The following is a 25121-nucleotide window of genomic DNA, read 5'->3' as shown; positions in this document are numbered from 1 at the left end:
GAATAAAATGAGGCATAGGGACGTCTGACTTTGGCTCAGGTCATGATCTTGGGGCCTGGGATAGAGCCCTGCCCTGGGTTCCCTGCTCAGCAGGGAGTCTGCTTCTCCCTCTCCCTCTGCCCCTCCCCCCTGCTTGTGCTCTCTCTCATTCTAATTAAAAAAAAAAAGAGGCATCAAGGGGGCCACACCAACATGGCCTGGGGTGCTAGGCTGAGGGGCTGGGATCTTCTCCTGGGGCACTGGGGAGCCAAGGAGGGGATCTAAAGAGGAGAGGGGAGGGTCAGCTCTGGGACGGTGTAGGACAGGAGGGGAGACTGGAGGCCAGGAGGCCGGGGAGAGGATCTGGAGGGGGAGAGGCTGAGGCTGAAGCTGGAGCAGTGACTGCTCTGTGACTCTAGGACCCAGTCCAATGTCCCTCTTTCCTCCCACTCCCCTTGTACTCCTAGCCAGACACAGAACAAAGGCAAAAATCTTTATTTCAATTTCAGAGAAGCCCCCACCAGTCTCTTCTCTCCACCTGGAAACAGAGAAAGAAACCCAGTCAAGAAGCCACCGACAGAAGGGGCATGGCCACCATCAGTTGCTGAGGAGAGACAGGAAAAACAGAATGAGGATTCAGGACCAGGACACTTCCCTGTTCCCTGCACACCTCCCCCTAACCCCCAGGTACCTTTCTCTTCCGATGGAAGGCTGCCTTGCTCTCCCTGGAGTTGATCCGCAGGGGGATATACGCATCCAGATGGTACAGCTGCTGGGGGCCCCCCATCACCAGGCGGTTCTCCCCGATCTCCAGCGACAGCCCCAGAGCTCCGTCCTGAGAATACAGTGAAGTAAGCCCACCCTTCCCTTCCCAGCAACAAGGCAATAATCAGGTGGACCGGGGAGAAAAGCCTCCTGTGTCGGGATACCATATGTAAAGGGTCTAATCCTCCAGGACAAAGATGAGAGACAGTAATTACAAGTCCCCATGACTGAGCACTTACAATGTCCCAAGCACCCTCAGGACAGCTCCCAAAGTGGGCCCGAAGGACCCATGGCAGGCAGCTGTACTCAGGGGCAGGACTCACCAGGCTCCCACAGGTCTGGCAATGAGCCCCGCTCACTCCCCCTCAGAGACCCCAAGCCTTCCAGACCTTTCTCCAGCTCTGCTCACGCGTGCACTCACCAGTTTGGGGAGATCAATTTCAGCCAAGAGGAGGTCAGGGGCTTCCAGCCAAAGGTTCAGGTGAGGCTTCTCACGGCTGGGGAGGAACAAGACCCAAACTTGAGGAGAGCCCACCAGCTCCTTGCCAGGGTTCATCCTTTCCTTTCTCCCGCCTCTGAGCCCTGCTGCCTCGGGGAGCCTTCTCGGTGGGAGTGCTGCTTCTCCCCTCTCTGGGTTCCCAGAGACCCCAGGACACTGCTTCCTATGGGGAGGGAGAAACGTGAAAGAGAGAACCCATGGAAGGCGCACCGTTCCTCAAGTCTCAGGGAGTCAGGAGTATACAGGTTTCCCAGCTCCTGGATCCGAGGACGCTGCTGGGATCGGATATTTTGCTGGGAGATGGAGCCCAGGAAAGGCCGGTTCTTCAACATGCGCCACTCTGCGGGTAGGAAGCTCGGGGTCAAAGGTGGCACGGGTAAGCGTTCCCTTTGCTTCCATAGGGGTCATGACAGCAAGAGCCTCAGGGGAAAGGACGCGCCCCTCCAAGGATGCCAGGGATCTGGCCGCACCCCCAAGCTTGGCTTTAGGAAATCTGCCCACCTTAGTCCTGCCCTTCCCGGGGTATATTCCCCCCCTCCAAAAAATCTGTCCCTGGAGATGCTCCTGGCTCCGCCTCCTGGCTATCCAGACCCCGCCCCTTATCTGGTTTCTGGGTCAGCCCCGCCCACATCCCCAACCTTGAGAAACCTCGCCCCAGCCTTAGGGACCAAGAAAATCCCTGTCCACACTAGCCCCACCTTTCCCAAGGGCTGCCCCCAAGCTGCTCCGGCTCCTCTAGTCCCCGCCGGCCCCGGGCCCGCCCCTCACCTGGATTCAGCTGCAGACTGTATTTGTCCTCAAGGCCCTCCCTGGCGATGGTGACCACGAGCTCTCGCAAGAAATCGCTGTTCTAGGAGTGAGAGAGGGAGGCTGCGGGAGGGCTCCAGGTGGAGGGAGAGGCTCCGGCCCAGGCCTCACCCGCAGCCCCGCCCCCAACCTGCATCCTCCGGTAGAAGTCGCTGTTGACGGCTACGTCGTAGGCGGTACAACCCTGGCCTTCTGTGGGGAGAGAAAGGGGGTGAGACCCCCAGCCCTCCGAGGGAACCCCACCGCCGGATAAAGACAAGGCAAAACCAATAACGGCCAGCAGCCGCAAGAACCAGAGAGACCCAGAGACAATCAGAAAGTAAGGGCTCACTCGCACTTGCCAGTCTGGAATCATACCAGCCTCGTCTCTTCCTCTCAGGTCCTTTCCCACCATGTCCCAGCGCTGACCTCGCCCCTTCCCTGCACACAGCCCTCCCATGGCTCCCCAGCGCCCCAGATGAAGGTATGTGTCCTTTAGGCGTGGCGTTGAAGACCCTGTGTGGTCTGCTCCTCCCCCCCGGAGATAAGCTCACTTCTCTGTTACTCTAGGACCCAGTCCAATGTCCCTCTGGTCATTGGGGGGATCTGGTCCCCTTAAATTTCTTCCAATCTCTCTTGACTACTGACCAATCCAGTTCAATCACTGCAGCCTCTGTACTCCTCTGTCCCCTCTGCCTAGAACCCTCTTCTCTGTCTTGGCCTGATGAACTCCTCTGGTTCCTTCACATCTTATATCTGACACCTCCTCCTCCAGGAAGCCTTCCCAGACCCTTCAGTTTGGGTGAAGAGCCCCTATCAGAGCAGCACAAATCATACCATATTGAAACCGCATCTGTCCCCTCCACCCTCAATCTAAGACTAGGAGTGTCTCAAGGGCAAGTTCTGGGTATGATCAGTCCCCAGGGCACTGCCCAAAGCCTGGTCCCAGGAGGCTTCAGGGGACAGATGTGATTTGAAACACAAGCATATAGAGTCAGAAACTCAACAGAGACAGGTGAGACAAAGCTGAGAGATAGAGACGAGGAGAAGGGTGAGGAAGGAAACAGGAACAAGAGTGAGCGCTGGTCTGGCCAGCTAATGAGGACACCTGCCCAGCTCACCCTCACCATGGAGTAGGGCAGGGAGAAGTCCAGCCTGGCCAGGTGGGCAGGACCAGGACTGTCCTGTGCAGCAGGTACTAGAGGCCCAGGAAGCTGGGCATACGTCACAGCGAAAAGGATAAGATCAGGAAGGCCAGATTTCTGGGTGCTGAGGGAGGAGGGTCCTGGGCCCTGGATCTTGGATCCTCGGGAAGAAAGGACCCAGGGAGCTAGATCCTTGGGTCCTCTGAGGGCACTGACTTGCATCCAGTTCGGCATGAGGTTCTCCCAGACTCATGGGGATGCGAAAACCGGCTTGGTCTTCCTCCAGCATTTGAAGCAGCTCGTCCTCAGTCACGTCAGCCGGAGGAGGGATGGAAGGAGAGTGACAGATGTTGATGAACACCTTCCCTTCGGATGAGTTGGTCTTTATGCAGAAACCTGACGGAAATGGGTTTGTCCTGAGTATCTGCCTCTGCATGCATCTGGGTTTCCATCTATCCCCTCTTCAGTCTCAGTTCTTCTCTTGATCTGTCCCCTCTTTGGCCCCTTCTCTTGATCAATCCTGTTTTCTGGGTCCGCTCCCCACTCCATTCCCTGGGATCTCTGCATCTCTTTCTGTCTTTGAGTCTCTGTCCCCCTAGTCATGCCCGTCCTCCTCCTCCTCTCTTTAGATCTTGGTCCCTTCCCTGCTCTCTCTGGATCTCTGTCACAACCCCCGTCAAGGCCTCTGTACCCCATTATTGTGCCTCTCTCTTGCCTCCTCTCTCTGTGTCCCCTGCCCCCAGCTTCTGTCCACCTCTCTCTAAGACTCTATCCCCCTCTCTCTGGGTTTCTGCCTTTCTCACCAGGTTGCGGTTGGATCTGTGTAGATTCTGGTCTGCTTGTCTGGGCTTGCTGGAGCTCCTTGGAGGCCTGTGTGAAGGAAAACAACAACCTCTGTGCTATCAGACCCTCATTTGTTCTTCAAAGGTTTGTCGAGAAATTTTATGCATATGAGATGTGCACAGAATAGGACATACTATGTCTCTCTCCTCCTTTGAGGACCCCTAAGAACAACCCCAACCCCACTCTGCATTTCTTCCAGAGCCTAGCAAACTTGGGAGTTAAGCAACTACAATTCCATGTGGTGCGTTCTGGGAATGTAGTGTCATCTCTGAGCACCCACGGGCGTGCATACACACACACACACACACACACATATCCCCCGAACACCCAGGGACCCAGGAGCGGGTCAGTCCTCACCTGCAGCAGCAGCTCTTCAAAACGCTCGGTCTCCGTGCCCATCTTCTCTGCCTCGCCTAACTCCGGCACCAGCAGCTTCGAGTCCGCCATGGCCCTGAGGAAGAGACCTAGGCGTCCTCAGTAACCCCGACGTGGGGGGGGGGGAACCCTGGCCAGGATCCGAACTGTGGGGCCTGCTGCCGGACCCACAACCGACTCCTGACACCCGCTATCCTGTATGAAAATCTAAGAATCTGGCCTGAGACTATAATTCCACTCAGACCAGATGCGGTTGTCCAATCTGTTGGGAGCCAATAGTTCCAGATGCTCTCCAAGTCCTATGAGCTAAACATGTAAATGACAGCCACACTTTCAGCCTCTGTAACCAAGGACTTCAGCAGACCACGCTTCCGTCTACCTCGAACGCTCAGACACCAATCCGGCAACCGCACTACGTTCCGACCAATCATAGTCTAAGGCTGAAGCCACGCCTCTCACCTCAACCAATCAAAACTAAATCCTGAACCTAATTTCTGAATGCCACACTTCCTGTGTCGATTAAAGCTATACTTCTCCTCTTTCCAGACCACATCTGGCCAAGCTACTGGACAGCCCAGGCTGGCACACTTTCAAAAACTTAATTTCAACGTCCATCCTAAAAGACTCCCTTCTGACCTCTGAACTATCGCTTCGTCCCAGAGCTCGATTCGATTCTCTAGTAAATTTACTTCGGACTAAAAGCTGAACTTCCTGCCCTCAGTATGAACAGGGTGGAGAGAAGATACACCAATACGGTCACCATTCTAAATCTGGAGCCTTGCTAACTATTTGCAAGACACCGCATTTTCTTCCCATCCCCGACCCCCCCGCCCCGCCTCGCCTCGCTCTGAGGATTGCGCATGCTAGAAAATCACATTTCCCAGCTTGGGCATATGGGCGGGGCCATCGTGTCCAAGGCGGGGTTACGCTCTCTCCCGTAGCCCCGCCCCCTGCGCTGGAGTGGGCGGTGCCGCCCTTCGACCTCAAGGTTCCTCTGGGCAGAGCGCCCCGCACTCCTTGGTGGAAAGCGGGCCCGGGCGGGTGATGGCTGCGACGCGTGAAAGGACTAGCGCCCGAGAGATCTTCAACACGCTGGAGTACGGACCGGTGCCTGAGAGCCACGCATGCGCGCTGGTGAGGGCCTGCCGTTCGGCGCTGCCCATCCCCCTCCCCAGGCCTTCGGGTCCCGTTTGGCGCGCCACTCCCGTGATGCACCGCGGCAGCTCAGCAGCTCCGCCCTTCTCGGTTCCCGTGACTCAGGCAGCCCCTTTAGGACCCACCCTTGAAGGGCGTTCCCTTTATTCTTTGCGGCTGCTGCTTCTTAACCCTTGAGTCTCCCCCTCTTGTTTCGGAGTAGTTCTCGTACCCCTTGTCCGAACTTCGCGGCGGTGTTTCCCCGATACCTCAGAGCCCCCGGAGGGTCTCCTGTGATTCTTCAGCCCCCCCCCCAGAACCTCCCGTGATCCCCAGGGACTCGGAATTCCTGTGGGGGCGCCCTTGATCTTCCAAGGACCCTCAGAATCGCCATGGACTTCCCGTGATTCCTCAGAACATCCTGTGGCTCCCGTGGCCCACTGAGCCCCACCCCCTGAACTCCTGTGGGGCTCCCGTCGTTCCTCAGGGCCCCCATCAATACTTGCGGGGCTCCAGGAGCTTGGGAACCTCGGGAGAGCTCAGAATTTAAATCACCTCAGAATACCACCCTCGTGGGGCTCCCAGGATTCTTCAGCGCCTCTTCAAGTCCTCATGAGGCTCCTGTGATCCCTCGGGGTCCCCCAGACCACCTCTTGTGGTTCCTGTGGATAAGTAGGGTGCCTCGAATATTCTGTAATTACCTAGGCTCCTCAGAAGTCCTTCCATGGGGCTCTCCTGATCCCACAGGGTCTTCTAGCATCCAGGAATGAGAAGCTTAGGCTGGAATAATGGAAGAAGATGAGACCAGAGCCTGGAGCGGGCTGTGGAAGTAGTTAGATGGATAGGAGGGCAAGAGGCAGAGATACAGGAGGAACGGTGTGGGAGTTGAGAGGGCAAGGCAGTGTCTGAGGTCTGGCTGTCTCTGTCTGACCCACTGCGACCACCACCAGTGGTGATCCCAGGAGAACTAGGGTTTCGAGGAAAGACCCTGAGCTTGGTTATCACATGGTGAGAGTGTGAGGGACCCGGGGACAGCCTTGGGCTTGTGCAGGCGTCAAACGCTACTTGGGCTCGAGCCTTCAGGTCTGGAGACAGGGTCCTGGGAGTCACCAGTGTAGAAAGATAGCTGAACTGTGGGAATGAGGATCTGGGTCAGAGGACAGACAATTCCCACACTTGGAGGTTGGCTAGAGATGGAATATACTGAAATAGCAATAATGTGATCATAGCTTATATTTACTGGGAGCTCTCTGTGTTCGCTCAGTGTGATCTCATTTAATCCCCAGAACAGCTGTGAGAGGGGATTATTGTCATTATTTTAGCACACGGAGGCTGAAAGGGGTAAGCAATTTTTCCTATGGTCAACACAGTTTAAAAGAGGTGAAGCTGAGATTTGAACCTGAGCCCCCGGATTCCACAGCCCATGGTTTCCCCACCGCCTCCCAAGCAAAGGTCTCAACCTTCCAATGTGTGGGCCAGACTTGACCAACAAACTGTTTTCTTTGGCCTGTACTTTATTTTTGAAAATGTGAATTAGTGGTCAACTAATTCCCTGTAAACATCCAGGAGGATTCCAGCTTCTTTTGAAAATAAAATCCCAAAATTTGGCAATGTTTGGCTCACATTCCTTGACAAAAATCATCTGGATTCAATAGTGGCTGTCTTTTTAGGCAAGTCATGCGTTCCCATTTAGGGTTTTGTTTTTCTTGGACGGGGGGAGTTTGCAAACTTCCACAGAGTAGTTAATACTGCTACTTACCTATCCCTCAGCTTCAGGAATCGCCAACATTTGGTCCAGTGTTGTCTTCTATTGTTTTCTCTTTTTTCTGGAATGATTTAAATCCCAGATGTCGTGTTAGCTTCCCAGAAATATTTGAATTCCCATTTCTAGCAGATAAGGACTCATTTCGTAACATAACCACCTAGCCTTTTTTTTTTTTTTTTTTTGAGGGGGGGCTCGAGCGAGCGTGCAAGGCAGGGGGAGGGGCAGAGAGAATCTTAAGCAGTCTCCACGCCCAGCACAGAGCCCGACAAGGGGCTTGATCTCACAACCCTGGGCCGAAATCAAGAGTCAGACACTTAAGCGACTGAGACACCCAGGCGCCCCCACCTAGCCATTTTTCACACTTCACATTAGCAGTCTTTTTTTTTTTTAGATTTTATTTATTTATTTGTCAGAGAGAGAGAGAGCATACGCAAGGGGAGCGGCAGACAGAGGGAGCAGCAGGCTTCCTGCTGAGCTGGGAGCCCAAGGCGGGAATTGACCCCAGGACCCTGAGATCATGACCTAAGCCGAAGGCAGACACTTAACCCACTGAGCCACCCAGGCATCCCAGTGGTCATTATTTAATATCGTCCAATGTCCAGCTCACGTTCATACACCCCCAGCTGTTTCCAAAATGTGTCTTTCTCTGGGGGGATTTGAATTGGAAACTTCTGACTCACCATTTGACTTCAAAGAAAAAGGAGAAGGGCCAGTTGGCAGGGTAATAGGAAAATCAGGAGAAGTGGCTTTGGGATGCTAAGAAGAGAGCAGTTGTAGAAGGAAAAAGTGGGAAGGATTTTGCCAGGATTTAAGGAAGACAGGACCAGGGAGAGAGACATGGAGCAGACGTGGAGGGCGAGGTGCAGTGGGATTAAGAGGCAATCCTACATAGTGCTGTTCTGAGTATATAATGGGCATTGAAGCATTTAATTCTCACCACAGCCCTGTGAAGTAGAGAGGGGCTGTGATTATCCCCATCTTCCAGATGGCTTAGCCAAGCCCAGAGTATTGTAACACCCTAGCTGAGGTTGCACAATAAATACCAGAGCCAAGATTCAAAATCCTAGCTCCAGAGACTCGGTCCCATTTGCAATGCCTGTATGCTTTGCGTTGGGCTCAGGTAGACATGTCACATCAAATAAGTCTGCACCTGGCAGGCCTGTGTCTTCAGCGGGAGTCCATACTGCTCCCCAAAGTGACGACCGAAGAGGTGGGAGGGAACGCCATCACATGGCCAGGTGCGGGAGCCACCTGGCTTAGAAGCCCCACCTTCCAAAAAGAACCTGATACTGCTTGGGAACAGTGTCATGGGCATTGCCTCCAGGGTTGTGACAAGGTATGTACCCAATCACAGGAACGCAGAGCAATCAGAAAGCCCCAATGCCCTGGCTTCCCATTGGAGCCTTATGGCGTGTTCCCAATTTTCCCAGTCAGGTGCGGTGGACCATTCAGGAGTCATTGTTACCTGGTAATGCAGCTGAATTGTCTCAGGTGTCCTGAGAAATAGGAAGTTCACCTGAGGTCATTTCTCCACGGAGGAGAAAGGGTTTTATTAAGCCACATTTCAAAGTCAGTAGGACAGGGGTGCCTGGGTGGCTCAGTGGATTAAGTGTCTGCCTTCGGCTCAGGTCATGATCCCGGGGTCCTGGGATTGAACCCCAGTAATGGCTCCCTGCTCAGCGGGGAGTCTGCTTCTCCGCCTCCCTTTGCTCCTCCTCCTGCTTGTGCTGGCTTGCACGCTCTCTCTGTCAAATAAATTTAAAAAAAAAAGCAAAGTCAGTAGGACAGCCCTCACATATCTCTGCTGAGAATGTAAAACAGCTTGGTGGTTCCTCCGTAAGTTACTCGTAGAGTTGCCATATGACCCAGCAATTGCCCTCCTGGGTACAAATGCCTAGAAGAAGTAAAGATGGGTGTTCGAACAAAAACTTGTACATGCATGTTCTGAACGGCACTATTCACAATAACCAGAAGGCAGAAACAAACCGAATGTGCATCCACCGGTGATAAATGGATAAGCAAAATGTGGCCTATCCAGACATTGGAATATTATATAGCTGTAAAAAGGAAAAGGGGTTTTTGTTGTTTTTTTTTAAGAGAGAGAGAAGACGGGGAGGGGCTGAGGGAGAAAGAATCTTACTCAGGCTCCACGCCCAGCATGGAGCCCAGTGCGGGGCTCAGTCTCACAACCCTGAGATCATGACCTGAGCCGAAATCGAGTCAGATGCTTGGGGGGTTGGGGGATGGGTTAGCCTGGTGGTGGGTATTAAGGAGGGCACGTATTGAATGAAGCACTGGGTGTTATACGCAAACAATGAATCATGGAACACTATATCAAAAACTAATGACGTAATGTATGATGACAACATAACATAATAAAGGTAAAAAAAAAAAGAGTCGGAGGCTTAACTGACTGAGCCACCCAGGAGCCCCAGGAATGGAGTATTGATACATGCTACAACTGGATGAACCTCAAAAACAGCATGTTGGGTGAAAGAAGCCAGCCAAAAAAGTCACAGATTGTAAGGTTCCGTTTCTGTGAAATATCCAGAGTAGGCAAATCCACGGAAACAGGAAGCGGATTAGTGATTGCCAGGGGCTAGGGGCAGGGGGAAGGGAGAGTGACTGCCTAATGTGTACAAAGTTTCCTTTGGGGGGAACGGAAATGTCCTGGAACGAGGTTGTGGTGATGGTGGCATGTCCTAAATGCTGTTTTGTTTTTTTTTTTTTTAAAGATTTTATTTATTTGACAGAGAGAGACAGAGAGCACAAGTAGGCAGAGAGGCAGGCAGAGGGAGAGGGAGAAGCAGACTCTCCACTGAGCAGGGAGCCCGACGCGGGGCTCGATCCCAGGACCCCGGGATCATGACCTGAGCCGAAGGCAGCCGCTTAACCGACTGAGCCACCCAGGCGCCCCTAAATGCTGTTGAATTGTACTACATTTTAAAATGGTTAACGTGATGAGTTTTAGTTTATAATGTATTTTACGTTTGTGGGTTATTTTCCTTCTACACAGGAGAAGAATTAGCGGGGGGGGCAAAGGGGGGCAGGTGTCCCTCTCCCAGAGGATTCTAGGCAGGAATTGACCTCCCCCAGCTGGCTCCCAGACCCCATTCCAAACTGTCTTCACCTCCCACAGGCCTGGCTGGACACCCAGGACCGACACTTGGGTCACTATGTAAACGGGAAGTGGTTAAAGCCAGAACACAGGAACTCAGTGCCTTGCCAGGATCCCATCACAGGTATGAGGTGTCCCCCAGCTGCTAGGGTAGGGAGAGGCGTCTGTACCCCCAGCTGTACCAACAACGCCCCATTCCCTTTGCTCGGGGCCCTGAGGCCAGGGAGTAGCCAGTGGGGGAAGAAGGCCAGGATTGCTGGGTCTTCCTGTTAGCAGTCATCCTAATTATGACTCCAAGTCCCTATGTACGCTTCTTGAGGTCACTCTACTTAAAGATCCCTTCCTTGATTACGGGAGACAGAGCAATGACCAGTAGGGTTATAATAGAATGGGGCTAGGGACCAGCTTTCCTGCCTTGGGGTGCACCTGGGCTCTGGAAATCTTAGCCCCCTCCAGTTCTGACATGGGCTCCCCCCCTTCCCGTCTGGGGTCCCTCCATTCATCTCCCCAGGAGAGAGCTTGACTGCTTGCCTCCAGGCACAGGCTGAGGATGTGGCGGCAGCCGTGGAGGCAGCAGGGACTGCGTTCGAGAACTGGAGTGGACTCCCTGGAGCCTCTCGGGCTCAGCACCTGCTCAGGTGACGCAGTTGAGGTGTGGGCCTTGGGAGGTGGGGAAGGACTCCATCCCCCAGCATCCTACTTGAGACTGTTGGAACAAAGACTCCATTTCTCGATATCTCGCTGAATTACTTGTAGCTAAGGCTTATGGCCAGCATGCCTTCAAGCCTTTAGCAGCTAAAAAATCCATACACCATACACCAGGGCTGGTGATGATTTCTCATCACCAGAATAGCCCCGGGGCTCATCGAGGCTCCATTTTCCTGGCCCCAGTGCCCATTTTCCAGCATACTCTTGGGGCAATTAGAGACAAAGTTTCCATTTTCTTTTCTTTTTTTTTTTTTTTAAGATTTTATTTATTTATTTGAGAGAGAGAGAGCATGAGAGAGGGGAGTTCAGAGGGAGAAGCAGACTCCCCACCGAGCAGGGAGCCCGATGCGGGACTCGATCCTGGGACTCCAGGATCATGACCTGAGCCAAAGGCAGTCGCCCAACCAACTGAGCCACCCAGGCACCCCAAAGTTTCCATTTTCTAAAAGAACAATTGAGATTAGAGGTTCAACTTCAATTTCGCAGCACCTTTGGGGGTCGCTGGTGGCCACAATCTTCACACGGCCCTTTCTGGTTTTGTGGTTCTCGGACTACATTTCCCATAAATCTTTGAGGCTCTCCACCCCTGGTAAATGATGGGGATGCCCCCAGGAGATCGTAGGGATTGTAGTCCAAGTACATAGGGGGTGTCCCAGGACTGTGTGACTGAAGGGCAGTGGGAAATGACTCCCCCCTGCCCCCTGGCTTTCTCTGCAGACTGGCCAAGATGATCCAGAAGCACCAGCGGCTGCTGTGGACCCTGGAGTCCCTGGTTTCTGGGCGAGCCGTTCGAGAGGTTCGAGATGGGGATGTCCCACTGGCCCAGCAGCTGCTCCAGTACCACGCTGTCCAGGCGTACACCCAGGAAGAGGTGCTGGCAGGCTGGGAGCCCATGGGTAAGAAGCAGGAGTCCTGGCCCCCAGCCCCTTCCTCCCTTATGACCTAGCAGTACGTGCCCCAGTCTATTTATTCTTACAGGAGTAATCGGTCTCATCTTGTCACCCATGTTCTCCTTCCTTGAGATGATGTGGAGGATTTGCCCTGCCCTGGCTGTGGGTAATTGTTGGGTTGGGTCTGAGGGAGAAGGGGTCTGGGAGACATGGACCCCTGGGTCTGAGGGAGGAGGGGCTGGGGGCCTTGGACTCCTGGGGCTGAGGGAGGAGGGGCTGGGGGCCTGGACCCCTGGGTCTGAGGGAGGAGAGGCTGGGGGTCTGGACCCCTGGGTCTGAGGGAGGAGGGGCTGGGGGTCCTGGACCCCTGGGTCTGAGGGAGGAGGGGCTGGGGGCCTGGACCCCTGGGTCTGAGGAGGAGGGGCTGGGGGTCTGGACCCCTGGGTCTGAGGGAGGAGGGGCTGGGGGTCCTGGACTCCTGGGTCTGAGGGAGGAGGGACTGGGGGGCCTGGACTCCTGGGTTTGAGGGAGGAAGGGGCTGGGGGTCTTAACTCCTGGGTCTGATGGAAGAAGGAGCTGGGACCCCTGGGTCTGAAGAAGAGGGTTGGGGGCCCAGACTCCAGGGTCTTTGAGCTGCCCCCCTTTTCCAGGCTGCACTGTGGTGGTCCTCGTGCCGCCAGCCTCCCCGACACCCCTCCTCCTGGCCCAACTGGCAGGGGAGCTAGGCTCGTTCCCAGGAATCCTCAATGTGATCAGTGGCCCTGCCTCCCTGGGCCCTGTCCTGGCCTCCCATCCTAGAGTCCAGAAGGTGACCTTCTGTGGAGCCGTCGAGGTATCTTTGGGGTTGGGAGGGGGACAGGATGTGGCTGGGAGGCCGGAAGGCCCCTCCCTTGGCTGAATCCAGTGGGGGTCCTGCAGGAAGGACGTGCCCTTCGGCGGACCCTGGCGGGCAAGGGTGCCGAGCTGGGCCTGGCACTGGGGGCTGAGTCGCTGCTGGTGCTGACGGAGGCGGCGGATGTGGACTCAGCCGTGGAGGGCGTCGTGGATGCAGCTTGGTCCGACCGCAACGCGGTAAGGCCCATGTGCCCGTGGGCCCCCAAGTCCTGGGGGTCGTGCGTGTCCGTCTCCAGACCTCAGGGCCTCGTGTCTCTCCATCGATTGTAATGTTCAGCTCTTTGTGTCTCACATTCTCTCTCTGTGGGGCTCCTCATCGCCTCTGATTTCTGAATCTCCACATCCCGGCTCTCCTGTTTCTGCAGGGGGCTCATGTCTCTTGTTCTTAAAGATTCTTTCCACCTTTCTGAGTGCAACGTCCCTAGTTTTCCAACCTCTGTCTTCACTCTGAATCACCACCTTCTGCAACTTCACCTCCTGCTTGGATGTGGAGCCCTGGTGAGTCTCTAGGGTCCCCAGCCATTGCTCCTTGATCCTCCTCTGATATGTGTATGTACGTCCCCATGTCTTGACCTCTGTGGGAGCCTGTTCTCTCAAGGCGGGCCCTGACTTTGCCTGCCTGCCCTGACATCCCTCTTCCTAACAGGGGGGACTCAGGCTCTTCATCCAGGAGTCTGTGTGGGACGAGACGATGAGGCGGCTCCAGGAGCGGATGGCGCGGCTTCGGGGCGGTCGAGGACTTGATGGGGCCATGGACATGGGGACTCGAGAGGCTGCCGCACGTGACCTGGCCCAGCGCTATGTGAGTGAGGCCCGGCGTCAGGGCGCACAGGTGAGCAAGGGGCACAGACTCCAGGGTGCCAGGGGAGGAGAGACCTGGAGACCTGACTCCTGGGTCTGAGGGAGTAGAGACTGGGCCTGGGCTCCTGGGTCTGAGGGAGGAAGGGGGCTGGGGGCCTGGACTCCTGGGTCTGAGGGAGGAGGGAGGTGGGGACTGGACTCCCGGGTCAGAGGGAGGAGGGGGCTGGGGGCCTGGACTCCTGGGTCTGAGGGAGGATGGGGGCTGGGGGCCTGGACTCCTGGGTCTGAGGGAGGAGGGGCTGGGGGCCTGGACTCCTGGGTCTGAGGGAGGAGGCAGCTGGGGGCGAGGACTCCTGGGTCTGAGGGAGGAGGGGCTAGAAGTGAACTTGCCAATCTGTTTCTTTCTCTTCAGGTTTTTCAGGCTGGTGACAGCCTATTCCCCCCAACTTTGGTCTCTGACCTGCCCCCGGCTTCCCCATGTACCCAGGCGGAGGTGAGCCCTCTCGGGCCCTGGAGATCCCATTCTGTCCACCCATCTGCAGCCAGACCTGAGCAGCAACACTACGCCTGCAGAGGCCCCAGTGGGGTGACCACTGGGTCTGGGTTTGGGGGCTGCTAACTGTTGTAGGCTGCTCCCCTAATGGCTGGGATGTTGGAGAGAGGAGCTGGCCAGGCCACCTGAGTTCCATCATCCCCCTTCCAGGTGCCCTGGCCCGTGGTCGTGGCCTCCCCATTCCGTACAGCTAAGGAGGCCCTGGCCATGGCCAACGGGACGCCCCGAGGAGCCAGTGCCAGTGTGTGGAGCGAGAGACTAGGGCAGGCCCTGGAGCTGGGCTGTGGGTCAGTCGGCACCCGCTGGGGCACAGGAGGCAGCCTGTTGGGGGGGGCCCAAGCTTCTGCTCTTCCTCTCAGTCTTGAGGCCTCCATCCCCCTCTCTCCGGGTCTCTGCCCACCCACCCCACCTCCCTGACTCCCGGCCCCCTGTGACTTTGCGTTCTTGCTCACATCCCCTTCTCTCCCCACAGGCTCCGGGTGGGCACGGTCTGGATCAACGCCCACGGCCTGCGAAGCACTGAAGTGCCCACGGGTGGCTGCAAGGAGAGTGGGTCTTCCTGGCACGGGGGCCCCGACGTGAGTGCACCCCTCCTCCGCCCCGTCATCACCCCCTTCAGCCACCGTGTGCCCTTTTGACACTGCTCCTCTTCCAGGGTCTGTATGAGTATCTGCGGCCCTCAGGGACCCCCGCCAGGCTGTCTTACTTTTCTGAGAATCTGAACTATGACACTTTTGGCCTTGCCGTCCCCTCAACCCTGCCAGCTGGACCCGAAATAGGACCCAGGTGAGCTGTCCCAGGGGCTGCAGCTGTGAGAACCCCTGGGGGTGTGGAAGGGGAGAAGGAAAGTTGTGGCAGGCTCCCCGTGGACTGTGGGGAGGCAGTCATGAGAGCTATCTTGAGGGGTCCCCGGGTGCTGCCCAGAATTGCATTCTGGGTCTTGTGGCTCCACACCCAGCCCCTATGCGTAAGGAGAGTCTCAGTCCTGTTAAATGAAGGACTGTGCTCTCCCAGAGGCTCAGTGGGGTGGAGCATGGGGTCTGAGTGGACCTGGCCCCAGGACCCACCCCCACGCCTCACCCTGCTCCAGCCCAGCAACCCCTTATGGGCTCTTCATCGGCGGCCGTTTCCAAGCTCCTGGGGCCCGGAGCTCCAGACCCATCAAGAATTCACAAGGCAATCTCCACGGCTATGTGGCTGAGGGTGGAGCCAAGGATATCCGAGGGGCTGTGGAGGCCGCTCACCAGGCTGCCCCTGGGTAAGGGGAATCATGTGGGAAAACCCAGAGGTCATGGGGCATTAGAGAGGGTGGTCTGAGACCCCCACAGGCTGATGGTGTGTGGGGTCTGGGTCCCGAGGACCAGTGGGTTATGAAGTCTGAGCTCCCAAGGTTGATGGGATTCGGGTCACCCCCCTCACTCCCCTCCCCAGGCAGATGGGCCATGGGGCCTGGAGCCCCATCATAGGGGCTGCCGATGGAGGAAGGACATCTGGAAAGGGCCAGGACCAGGAAGCCGACTCCTGATTTGCACTGTGTCTCCCCACACACACAGCTGGGTGGGTCAGTCACCAGGGGCCCGGGCAACTCTGCTGTGGGCCCTGGCAACTGCCCTGGAGCGCCGGGAGTCTGCCCTCGCCTCGAGGCTGGAGAGGCACGGCATGGAGCTCAAGGACGCCAAGGTGGAGGTAGAGCTGAGTGCGAGGCAGCTTCGGGCATGGGGCTCCCGTGCCCAGGCCCAAGGCCATGTCTTGCAGGTGAGAGGGTTCGGTGGGCCGGCAGACAGCTTGGACAGCCTGGGGTAGGGGTTAGAGCAAGGATTTGGGAGTGAGCCAGACTTGGGGAGAGAGAAAGCGAGAGCGAGCGCGCATGAGCGGTAGGGCAGAGGGAGAGAGAATCTCAAGCAGGCTCTGTACTGAGAGCATGGAGCCTGAGACGGAGCTGGGTCTCACGACCCTGAGATCATGACCTGAGCCTAGACCAAGAGTCAGACGCTCAATCAGCTGAGCCACCCAGGCACCCCTAATTCCTAGGTTTTAATCTGAGAACATAAAAGCATGTATCCATACAAGGATTTACATCCAAATTTTTTTTTTAAGATTTTATTTATTTATTTATTAGAGAGCGAGCGAAAGAGAAACAGCATGAGAGAGGAGAGGGTCAGAGGGAGAAGCAGGCTCCCCGCTGAGCCGGGAGCCCGATGTGGGACTCGATCCCAGGATCCTGGGATCATGACCTGAGCTGAAGGCAGTCGCTTAACCAACTGAGCCACCCAGGAGCCCTACATCCAAATTTTATAGCAGCATTATTCATAATAGCTGAAAACTGGAAACAATCTAGCAGCGCCTGGCTGGCTCAGTTAGTAGTGCGTGTGACTCTGGAACTCTGGGGGAGTGAGTTTGAGTCGCATGTTGGGCATGGAGTTTATTTTTAAAACAAATAAATATGATAAATAAAATAAAAGATGGAAGTAATCCAAACATCCTTTGGTAGGTTAATAGATAAACAAAGTGTGCTATACCCATAACAGTAGACTCCTACTCAGCATTCAGGAGCGTGGATGAATCGCAAAAGGACTATGCTGAGTGAAAGAAGACAAATAAAAAAAATAATAGTGGAGACTATATGATTCTGTGTCTAGAAAATTCAAGAAAATACAAACTAATCCGTAGTGAGCGGGCGCAGATCAGTGGTTGAGGACAGAGAGGGTTCAGATAGAGTCAGGTGGGAAGGATCACTAAGGAGCACAAGGAGATTTTGTGGAGTGAAGTTCATTATCTTGATTGTGGTGATAGTTTCAGCAATACGTATAGATGTCCAAACCTACCAAATTGGGGGCATCAGGCTGGCTCAGTCAGTAGAGCATAAAACTGTTGATCTCAGGGTCGCAAGTTCAAGCCCCATGTTGGGCACAGAGTTACTTTAAAAAAAAAAAAAAATTATCAAAGTGTACTCTTTCAAAATGCATGCAGCTTGGTAAATGTCAATTATATTCAATAAAGTTTAAAAAAAATTATACACACACGCACACAGAAACAAACCCACCAGCTAGGTTCTAAGCCCTGTACACGCAGTAACTTACTTCGTTTTAACAACAAACCTCTGAGGTAAACATCATTAGCCTCGTTTGAAAGATGGGAAACTGAGGCCCAGAGAGGTTAAGTACGGTCACACCCAAGGTCACACAGCTGGTGAGTGACGGAGCCAACAGTCTGGCTCGAGTCTGCTCTGCACCATCACCTGATGAATCCTCTTTGGAGTTGTTATAGAGCAGCAGAGGTGGGGAGAGGAGGAAAGGGGCAGATGATGAGGCTTCTGTGCCTGGCCCTTGACTTCCTGCCTGTTCCCACAGGTGGCAGAGCTGAAAGGCCCCGTCCTCCGGCTACGGGAGCCGCTGGGCGTGCTGGCCGTTGTGTGCCCTAACGAATGGCCCCTGCTTGCCTTCGTGTCCCTGCTGGCCGCCGCACTGGCCCACGGCAACACGGTGGTCATGGTGCCCAGCGGGGCCTGTCCCATCCCTGCCCTGGAGGTCTGCCAGGTACAGTTGTCCGCCTTCCTGCTACTGCTTCCCGAAGCCCCTGGGCCAGAAGATGGATGGAAGGGGCCCCGGGGCCTGCACTTGACCCACCCCCTTGGTAACCATGGTAACCCCAGTCCCCACCCCCACCCCCAGTCCAAGCCTGCACTGCTCATGGACCCCAGGACCATTCTGTCCAGGCCTTGAGTGTTGGCCAGTCATGACCCAGGTCCCATTCCTTCCAGGAGCCCCAAGGGTCCTCCCCAGATGCTTACTCCTCACCCAGCCTGTTGCTTGCGGGGTCTCTGACGCCCTTTCTGCCCAATCCTCTCTGCCGTCCCCTAGGATATGGCCACCTTGTTGCCAGCAGGCCTGGTGAATGTGGTGACCGGCGACCGGGACCACCTGACCCGCTGCCTGGCCTTGCACCAGGATGTCCAGGCCCTGTGGTACTTCGGATCTGCCCAGGTACCCTTTACTTTGCTGACTCTTCAGCATCTCAAAACTCACCGACAGCCTTGTCCTTTTCTAGAACCAGGGCAGTGCCCCCTAGAGCTTCCGTTGCTAGGGAGGAGAGACTCTTTGGCAACCAGGTTCTGAGATCCTGCCCCTTTAGATCCCCGGTTGCTAAGGAAGGGGATCTCCTTAGCATAGCAGCGAGGGCCTCCTATCCCGCCCGGCCCAAGACCTCATCTCACTGGACAACCCGTTGCTAAGGACCACACCCTGGTAGCCGAACCAGAGGCCCGCAGTCCACCCTCCTGATGGTAACAGGGGAACTCCTTGTCACCAAGAACATCAGGCCCCATTCCTTTGAACGTGGGCTGTTAATGGGGAGGAAATCCCCTAGCCACAAAGGTCAGCCTTGTTTCCCTCAGTGTCTAGAAGGTCGGCCGACTACAGATTGAGCATTGTAGCAACAGCCTAGGTCAAGCCGGCAGGCCCCTCAGTAATAGTCCTTGTTGCCAAGGAAACAGCTGCTTGGCGACCAAGCTGATGGAAGTGCTGATCCCCCTCTTCTCATGCCAGGGCTCCCAGTTTGTGGAGTGGGCCTCAGCAGGAAACCTGAAGCCGGTGTGGGTGAACCGGGGCTGCCCTCGGGCCTGGGATCAGGAGGCCAAGGGGGCAGGCGCAGAGCTGGGGCTGCGGGCAGCACGGACCAAGGCCCTGTGGCTGCCCATGGGGGACTGATGCCCAAGTGCCACCCGCTGCTTCTTGGCCAGAGGAGAGATGGACCCTGACAGACACCAGAAGCCTAGAACTTTGTTTTATTATGACTCCCATGCCCTCCAATAAACTCTGACCAACCTTGGCTATGCTTCTGAGGGGAGGAAGTCGGGGAGTAGCAACTTCTGGTCTGCTTGAGCTCATCCGAGTTCTGAGCCTCAGCAGCCAGGTGGGCTGGCTCCAGTACAACACGGTGTTTGTGAAACAGATAAAGGGAACTCCGAGAAGCCCCGGGCAGGGCCCCAGGGCCTCTTGTTTCCCCCCTGGTCTTCTCCATCCTGAGGCTCTCGCTCTTTGACTTTCTCTGCCAATGCGTTGTTTTAGGATCTCTGGTGTGCTGGTATAAAATAAAGCACAATGGCTCTCTGCAGTAAAATAAAGGCCCTGGTAGGTAACATTTGCCAATTCCATGGTGTAAATGCTCCCACCATGTCAGGTTTCCAGCTCTAGATGAGTGAACAACAAACAGGCTGATAGAATTCTTGAATTTTTAACAGTCCATTCCCAGGAGCCAATCTGAGCGGCTCCAGCACATCCCCATTTTAAAATCCTTTTGGATGCCAGGAACCCATTCACACTAGCTTAGGATAAGAGGGAAATTTCTGGAAGGCTACAGAGACCTCTTACAGAAAACAGGGCAAGACATGCATCTGAGGGGCCCCAGGTCCCGAGAACCCAAAAGTAGGCAAGAACCAGGACCGGTCCTTTCTCTGTAGGTATGTGACTTCTCGGGTCTTTCTTTCCTTCTTCCTTTTCTTTTTCTTTCTTTCTCTTTGATCTCTGGGGCTTTTCTCTAATTTTCTTTTCTTTTGTAATATATATACCCAACATGGGGCTCGAACTCATGACCCCGAGATCGAGGGTCGGATGCTCCATCGACTGAGCCAGCCAGGTGCCCCATCTCTGGAGTTTTCTATCCCTACCTGCACCTCTTTCAGCGATGTGACTTTAGGAAAGTTTCTTCACTGCTCTGAGCCTGTTTCCTCATCTGTAAAATGGGACTGATAGTTCCAACCAGACTGGTTGATTCGATGGGTACACGGGACACGCTTTATGACTGTTCGCTGTTCATTAGAGATTGATTCTGTCGTGAGGCAAATGAGAATAGGCAGCCAGCCTCCTGTCAGGATCTGACTAAGGCTGGGCGGAATAATTACCTCTCCCAGGATCTGGACTTTTGGAGAGGAAAGACAAGAATGAGAGAGCTGGAGGAAAGTCCCTGGAAGGCTCTAGTTCCTGTCTGTGGTTTGACAGTTCCTTGCAGGATTCCATGGGCTGCCTCAGTGTCCTTCTGTTGCTTTAACCAGCCAAAGGCAACAGCCAGCCAGGTGCACACACCCCCCAGCCCGGAACAGAGGCAAGTGTCCGGCTGCTTCCAGGGAGAGGAAATCTGATTGGCCAGCCTGGGTCAGGCCTCTGCCTCTGAGCCAATCATCTCTGCCTGGGGGGGCGGAGCTCCTGGCCTGTGCAGCGGTCCAGTCCGGGAGCAGATACCCACTGAGCGCTCGCTGTGAGTGAGGTGCTTGCTGTTCTAGGTGCTGGGGAGGCAGCTGGGAGCAAGACCACCTGGCCTCAGGAGCCGATGTGCTGGAGGGCGACAGGTGTATTAGGCTCCTGTCGCTGCTATAACAAAGTTGGTGGCTTAAGTAAAACACAAATGCATTATCTTTCAGTCCTGGATGTCAGACACGAAATGGGTCTCACTGAGCGAAAATCAAGGTGTCAGCAGGACTGCATTCCTATCTGGAGCCCAAGGGGAGAATTGCTTTCCATGGCACTTGACCTGCACCACTCTTTTTTTTTTTTAAGAATTTATTTGACAGAGAGCACCAGCAAGGGAGGGGGGGCAGAAGGGACAGAGGGAGAAGCAGGCTCCCTGTTGAGCAGGGAGCCCGGATGCAGGCTCGATCCCAGGACCCCGGGACCATGACCTGAGCTGAAGGCAGACACTTAACGACTGAGCCACCCAGGCACCCCCCTGCATCACTCTTCATTGCCAGCGGTGGCCACTCAGGTCTTTCACAGCATCGCTCTGACTGTGATCCTCTCGCCTCCCTCTTTCACTTACAGACACCTCTGTGATGACATTGGACCCACTCAACCCACAATAATCTCCCCATCTCAAGATAATTAACTAAGTCGTATCTGCAGAGGCCCTTTGGCCATGTGAGGGAACATTGACAGGTTCCAGTGGACGTCTTGAGGGGCCATTATTCTGCCCACCGCAAGAGGGGACAGATCGAAAACAAGTGAATAATCGAGAAACATCTGTTCAGTGGGATAAGGGAGCTAAACCAGGCTGAACAGGAAGTGAAGCAAACAGGGCAGGGAGCAGAGATGGATGGTATAACAGGATGGGTGAGGTTTTGCTGCAGTAACAACCCCCAAACTTCTGTGGTTGATAACCACAAAGTTTATTTCTTGCTCACACTACTTGTCCATCGGGGGTGGCAGGGGCCCTCTGTTCATCAGAGCCATGCAGGGACCTGGGCGGATGGAGCCCTGATTCAACATGGCTTTTGCCATTAGAGATCCACTCCCTGCCCCATTAATCCTCACCCAGAAGTGACACTTGTCACTGTCACTCTCATTGGTCAAAGTGAGTCGTGACCATGCCTGAGTCACACAAGGTGGGGTCCTGGACTCCTGCAGGGAAGGACCGCCAGTGGATGGGGTGGTCAAGAAAGAGATTCAGAGAAGCACAAATGTGGAAGGGACCTTATATTTTCTCATTTACCACCTCAGCCCCCAGTTTGGAGTTGAAGAAATTGAGGCTTAGTGAGGATAAGGGGCTGGCCAAGCTCCCACAGTGACCCAGCCAGGGTCAGAAGCAACACTTGCCAGGCCTGATGCAACAAGATCTATCCCCTGGGTCCTCTTGCGTGCTTGGCCCTGGCAGGGCACAGCTGGAAGCCCAAAGAAAGGTCAGACCCAGCATTGCAACAAGCCCCCAGCCTGTGCCAGGGAGACCCATAATCTGTGCAACTATGGAGGGGACACAGGACATTGGGGGACCCAGAGGAGGCCTCGTGCCAGGCTGGATTTGGAGCTGAGGATTGAGGATCTTATCAAGGGTTTTGGTGGGGGGGGGGAAGGGAGGAGATAAAGAGAAAGTGGGCTGGGGGGGCGGCGCAGAAGGGCTGGAAATTTGTCCTAAGGACAATAGGGAGCCACAGAAGGTGTCTGAGCAGAGAGGTAGGCTCAGCTCTGGCTAGAAGACAGATATAAGCTAAGGTGGCATGTACTATAATAACAGAGGAAACTCGGGGCACCCAGAGATGGCACCCTACCCAACTTGAGTGTGTATGTGTGAGGGAGGGAAGGAGGGGTGGTGGCTACCTTCCCAAGGAAGGTGCCGTGGGTATTGAGGATTTTTTCCAGCTTTATTAAGGTATGATCGACAAGTAAAGATTATACATATTTTAGATGTACAACAGGATTTTTAAGTGTACAAAACGTGATGACTTAATATACCTATACATTGTAAAATAGTTACCATAATCAAGTTAATGAACACATCCATCCCTTCACAGTTACCTTTTTGTGCGTGATGAGAACACTTAAGATCCACTCTCTTAGCTCAATCAAACTGGAAACAAAATTCAGATATATCCAAAAGCAAAACAAAGACAAACTTCTAGGAAATTTCATATATACAATACAGTATTGATTTTTTTTGTTTTGTTTAGAGTTTTTTTTTTTTTTTTTTTGAGAGAGAGGGAGGGAGCAGGGGCAGAGGAGACAGAGAGAGAGAATCCCAAGCAGGCTCCACACCCAGTGCAGAGCCCGACGCAGGGCTCGATCCCAAGACCCTGAGATCATGACCTGAGCCGAAATCAAGAGTTGGATGCTTAACCAACACAGGCGCCCCAATACAGTATTGTTATTTATAGTCACCATGCTATACATTGGATCCTCAGAACTTACTTTGTGCTTTTTGACATCTGACATTTGAACATTTGAACATCTCCCCATTTCCCCTACACACACACATACACACACACACACGTCCCAGCTCCTGGCAACCACCGTTCTACTCTCTGGTTCTGTGAATTGACTTTTTTAGATTCCACTTATAATGATACCCTACGATATTCATCTTTCTCTGTCTGGCTTATTTCACTTAGCATCACATCCTCCAGATGTATCCATATCGTTGCAAACAGCAGGATTTCCTTCTTGTTATGGCTGAATGGTATTCTATTATGTGTGTATACCACATTTTCTTTTTCCATTCACCCATCCATCAGCAGACACTGAAGTCTGATCTTGCTACTGTGAATAAGGCTGCAGTGAGCAAAGAGGTACCTCTTTGAGAGACTGATTTCATTTCCTTGGGACAAATATCTAGAAGTGGGATTCCTGCATCATATGGTAGTTCTATTATTTTATATTATGTTTTTTGATGAAACTTCATACCATTTTCCATATGGCTGCACCAGGTTACATTCCCACCAGCAGACGCTTAACCGACTGAGCCACCCAGGCACCCCAACACTTCAGTCTCTTTGATGATGGCCATCTTAACTGGTGTGAGGTGATCTCTCATTGTGGTTGTGATTTGCATCTCCCTGATGATGAGTGAGTGCACTGAATCTTGAAGGACCATGAGGATCTGATGTGACTGGAGAGCATCCCAGGCAGAGGGTACAGCATGTGCAAAGGCCCAGAGGTAGGAAACAGCCTGGCGGGAACTTAGTGGTTTGAATGGTCACCCAGCCCCCAAAAGATACGTCCCCGTCCTCACCCCTGGAACCTATGAATGTGGTGACCTTATTTGGAAAAACAGTCCTTGCAGATATAATAAAGTTAAGGATCTCGAGCTAAGATCATTCTGGATTATCCAAGTGGGCCCGACATCTAATGACAAGTGTCGTAAGAGACACCCAGAGGAGAGACGCTTCTAGAGAAGAAGGCCAGGTGAAGACAGAGTCAGGGATGGAGTTACGCAGATACAAGTCAAGGACCCTTGGAGCCCCCCAGAAGTTACGCTTAGCCCACACATCCAAGGTGGAGGTGAGGAGGCTGTGTCGGAAGGAGCAGTCTCCCAGGCAGGGGCAGAACAGCCGCAGGGGTAGGGAGGTCTGTGTGCGTGGCTCGGGGTGGGGGCGCCCTCTGTTGGCTCCACACGCACCCCTCACCTGCCCTTCCCCCCCCCCCCCCCGCCCCGGCCCCCTTCTGTCTCTCCCTTTCCAGGTCCCATTCCACTCCGTCCAGTGCTCGGTCCTCCTCCTTCTGGCGCCTCTGTCCATCTCGGACCGGCCTTCCCCATTCAAGGCGAGGATGAAGGCCCCAGGCTGGCCTCCTCCTTGCCCTGTGGGCATTGCTTCCGGCTGGAGGCAGCTCCCCCTTCCTCGTGTGTCCCGGCTTCGACCCAGCTCGGGGCTCTGGGGGCGCGAGTCCAGCGGAGTCACCCTCAGCGGCGTGAGCCATCACCTGCCACCACCAGGTGGCGCCCCTTGCCTCAGCCAGATCCACCCCAGCTCACTGTCGCCCCCCAAAATTTCCTTTCGCTTTCGATCTCTGGCTGTCACCCGGCCTGGCCCCTTCCACGCCCAGCCGGGGCAAGCCTGGTGCGTGAGGAGAAATGGACTCCGGGTCCCCGAGGGGCGGGGCTGGGGTCCCCCTCCTGGCTGAGGGAGGAGGGATGGGGTTCAGGTTGCTGGGTCCCTGGCCTGGGGAGGGTTCCGGGGACCGGACGTCGGGGTTCTTAGAAGGGGAGATGAGTTTTCACCGTAACCGGGGCTCACGCAGGAAGCCCGAGGGAGTAGGAGGCGGAAACTTAGCCACATCAAGGAGCCAAGGGAGGGGTGGGGAGGTGAAGGGGCGGGTGAGGAAGGGGCTGGGGTGTGAGGGTCTGAGACTCCCTCTTCTGTCCCTTCCAAGATCTGGCCATAGGCATGAGGGGCCTCCGGCCGAGATGATAGTGCTGGCGCCAGCCTGGAGCCCGACTGTGCGTATACCTGGGGGACAAGCTGGGGGAAAGGCAGAGCAGTACCAAGATGGGCAGAGGTGGGGGACAGGGACAGGGGTAAGGGAGAGATGGACAGGGGTGGGGGACCTGCACAAGGTAGGGAAACATGCACAGAACATATACAGGAGTGAGGACATGGGCAGGAGTGGG

At 54.8% G+C, this 25121-nt stretch overlaps 3 protein-coding genes across 10 annotated transcripts in view; 2 read left to right on the top strand and 1 right to left on the bottom strand.

The window, feature by feature from the left end:
* Positions 1-458: 458 nt before the first annotated feature.
* Positions 459-6241, bottom strand: PIH1D1 (PIH1 domain containing 1). 6 transcript variants are annotated; one of them, XM_021681368.1, is made up of 10 exons: positions 6228-6241; positions 4375-4468; positions 3978-4044; positions 3391-3570; positions 2181-2242; positions 2012-2093; positions 1454-1583; positions 1166-1241; positions 671-814; positions 459-583 (listed from the first exon to the last, which is right to left on the bottom strand). In XM_021681368.1, exons 2-10 carry the CDS (start codon positions 4462-4464, stop codon positions 542-544), a joined length of 873 nt encoding a protein of 290 aa, XP_021537043.1. In that variant the 5' UTR covers positions 4465-4468; positions 6228-6241; the 3' UTR covers positions 459-541. The 6 variants fall into 6 exon arrangements, with proteins under 6 accessions (XP_021537043.1, XP_044767395.1, XP_021537041.1 ...); XM_044911460.1 differs by lacking the exon at positions 6228-6241 and adding an exon at positions 5759-5978; XM_021681366.1 differs by lacking the exon at positions 6228-6241 and adding an exon at positions 5498-5569.
* Positions 5370-19089, top strand: ALDH16A1 (aldehyde dehydrogenase 16 family member A1). Of its 2 annotated transcripts, XM_021681276.2 has the most exons (17): positions 5370-5526; positions 10431-10533; positions 10921-11047; positions 11835-12013; positions 12096-12173; positions 12658-12839; positions 12926-13078; positions 13548-13733; positions 14115-14195; positions 14406-14542; positions 14728-14833; positions 14911-15041; positions 15346-15513; positions 15809-16010; positions 17606-17791; positions 18116-18238; positions 18800-19089. In XM_021681276.2, exons 1-17 carry the CDS (start codon positions 5437-5439, stop codon positions 18959-18961), a joined length of 2394 nt encoding a protein of 797 aa, XP_021536951.1. In that variant the 5' UTR covers positions 5370-5436; the 3' UTR covers positions 18962-19089. The 2 variants fall into 2 exon arrangements, with proteins under 2 accessions (XP_021536951.1, XP_044767394.1); XM_044911459.1 differs by lacking the exon at positions 12926-13078.
* A 4554-nt stretch (positions 19090-23643) lies between these two features.
* FLT3LG (fms related receptor tyrosine kinase 3 ligand) overlaps positions 23644-25121 on the top strand; it is a 9543-nt gene continuing 8065 nt past the window's right edge. The window contains exons 1-3 of one of the 2 annotated variants that reach the window (XM_021681278.1): positions 23644-23669; positions 24194-24274; positions 24884-24950. In XM_021681278.1, the coding sequence (XP_021536953.1) occupies positions 24918-24950 (33 nt within the window). In that variant the 5' untranslated portion in view covers positions 23644-23669; positions 24194-24274; positions 24884-24917. Of the gene's footprint in view, positions 23670-24193; positions 24275-24555; positions 24571-24883; positions 24951-25121 lie in introns of those variants that run through there. The other variant, XM_021681277.2, reaches the window with a different exon arrangement.

The sequence above is a fragment of the Neomonachus schauinslandi genome, chromosome 16 (genome assembly GCF_002201575.2).
Source record: "Neomonachus schauinslandi chromosome 16, ASM220157v2, whole genome shotgun sequence".
Taxonomy (NCBI): Eukaryota; Metazoa; Chordata; class Mammalia; order Carnivora; family Phocidae; genus Neomonachus; species Neomonachus schauinslandi.
The sequence above is the reverse complement of the archived record's forward strand: the minus strand, read 5'-3'. Positions and strand labels throughout refer to the sequence as shown.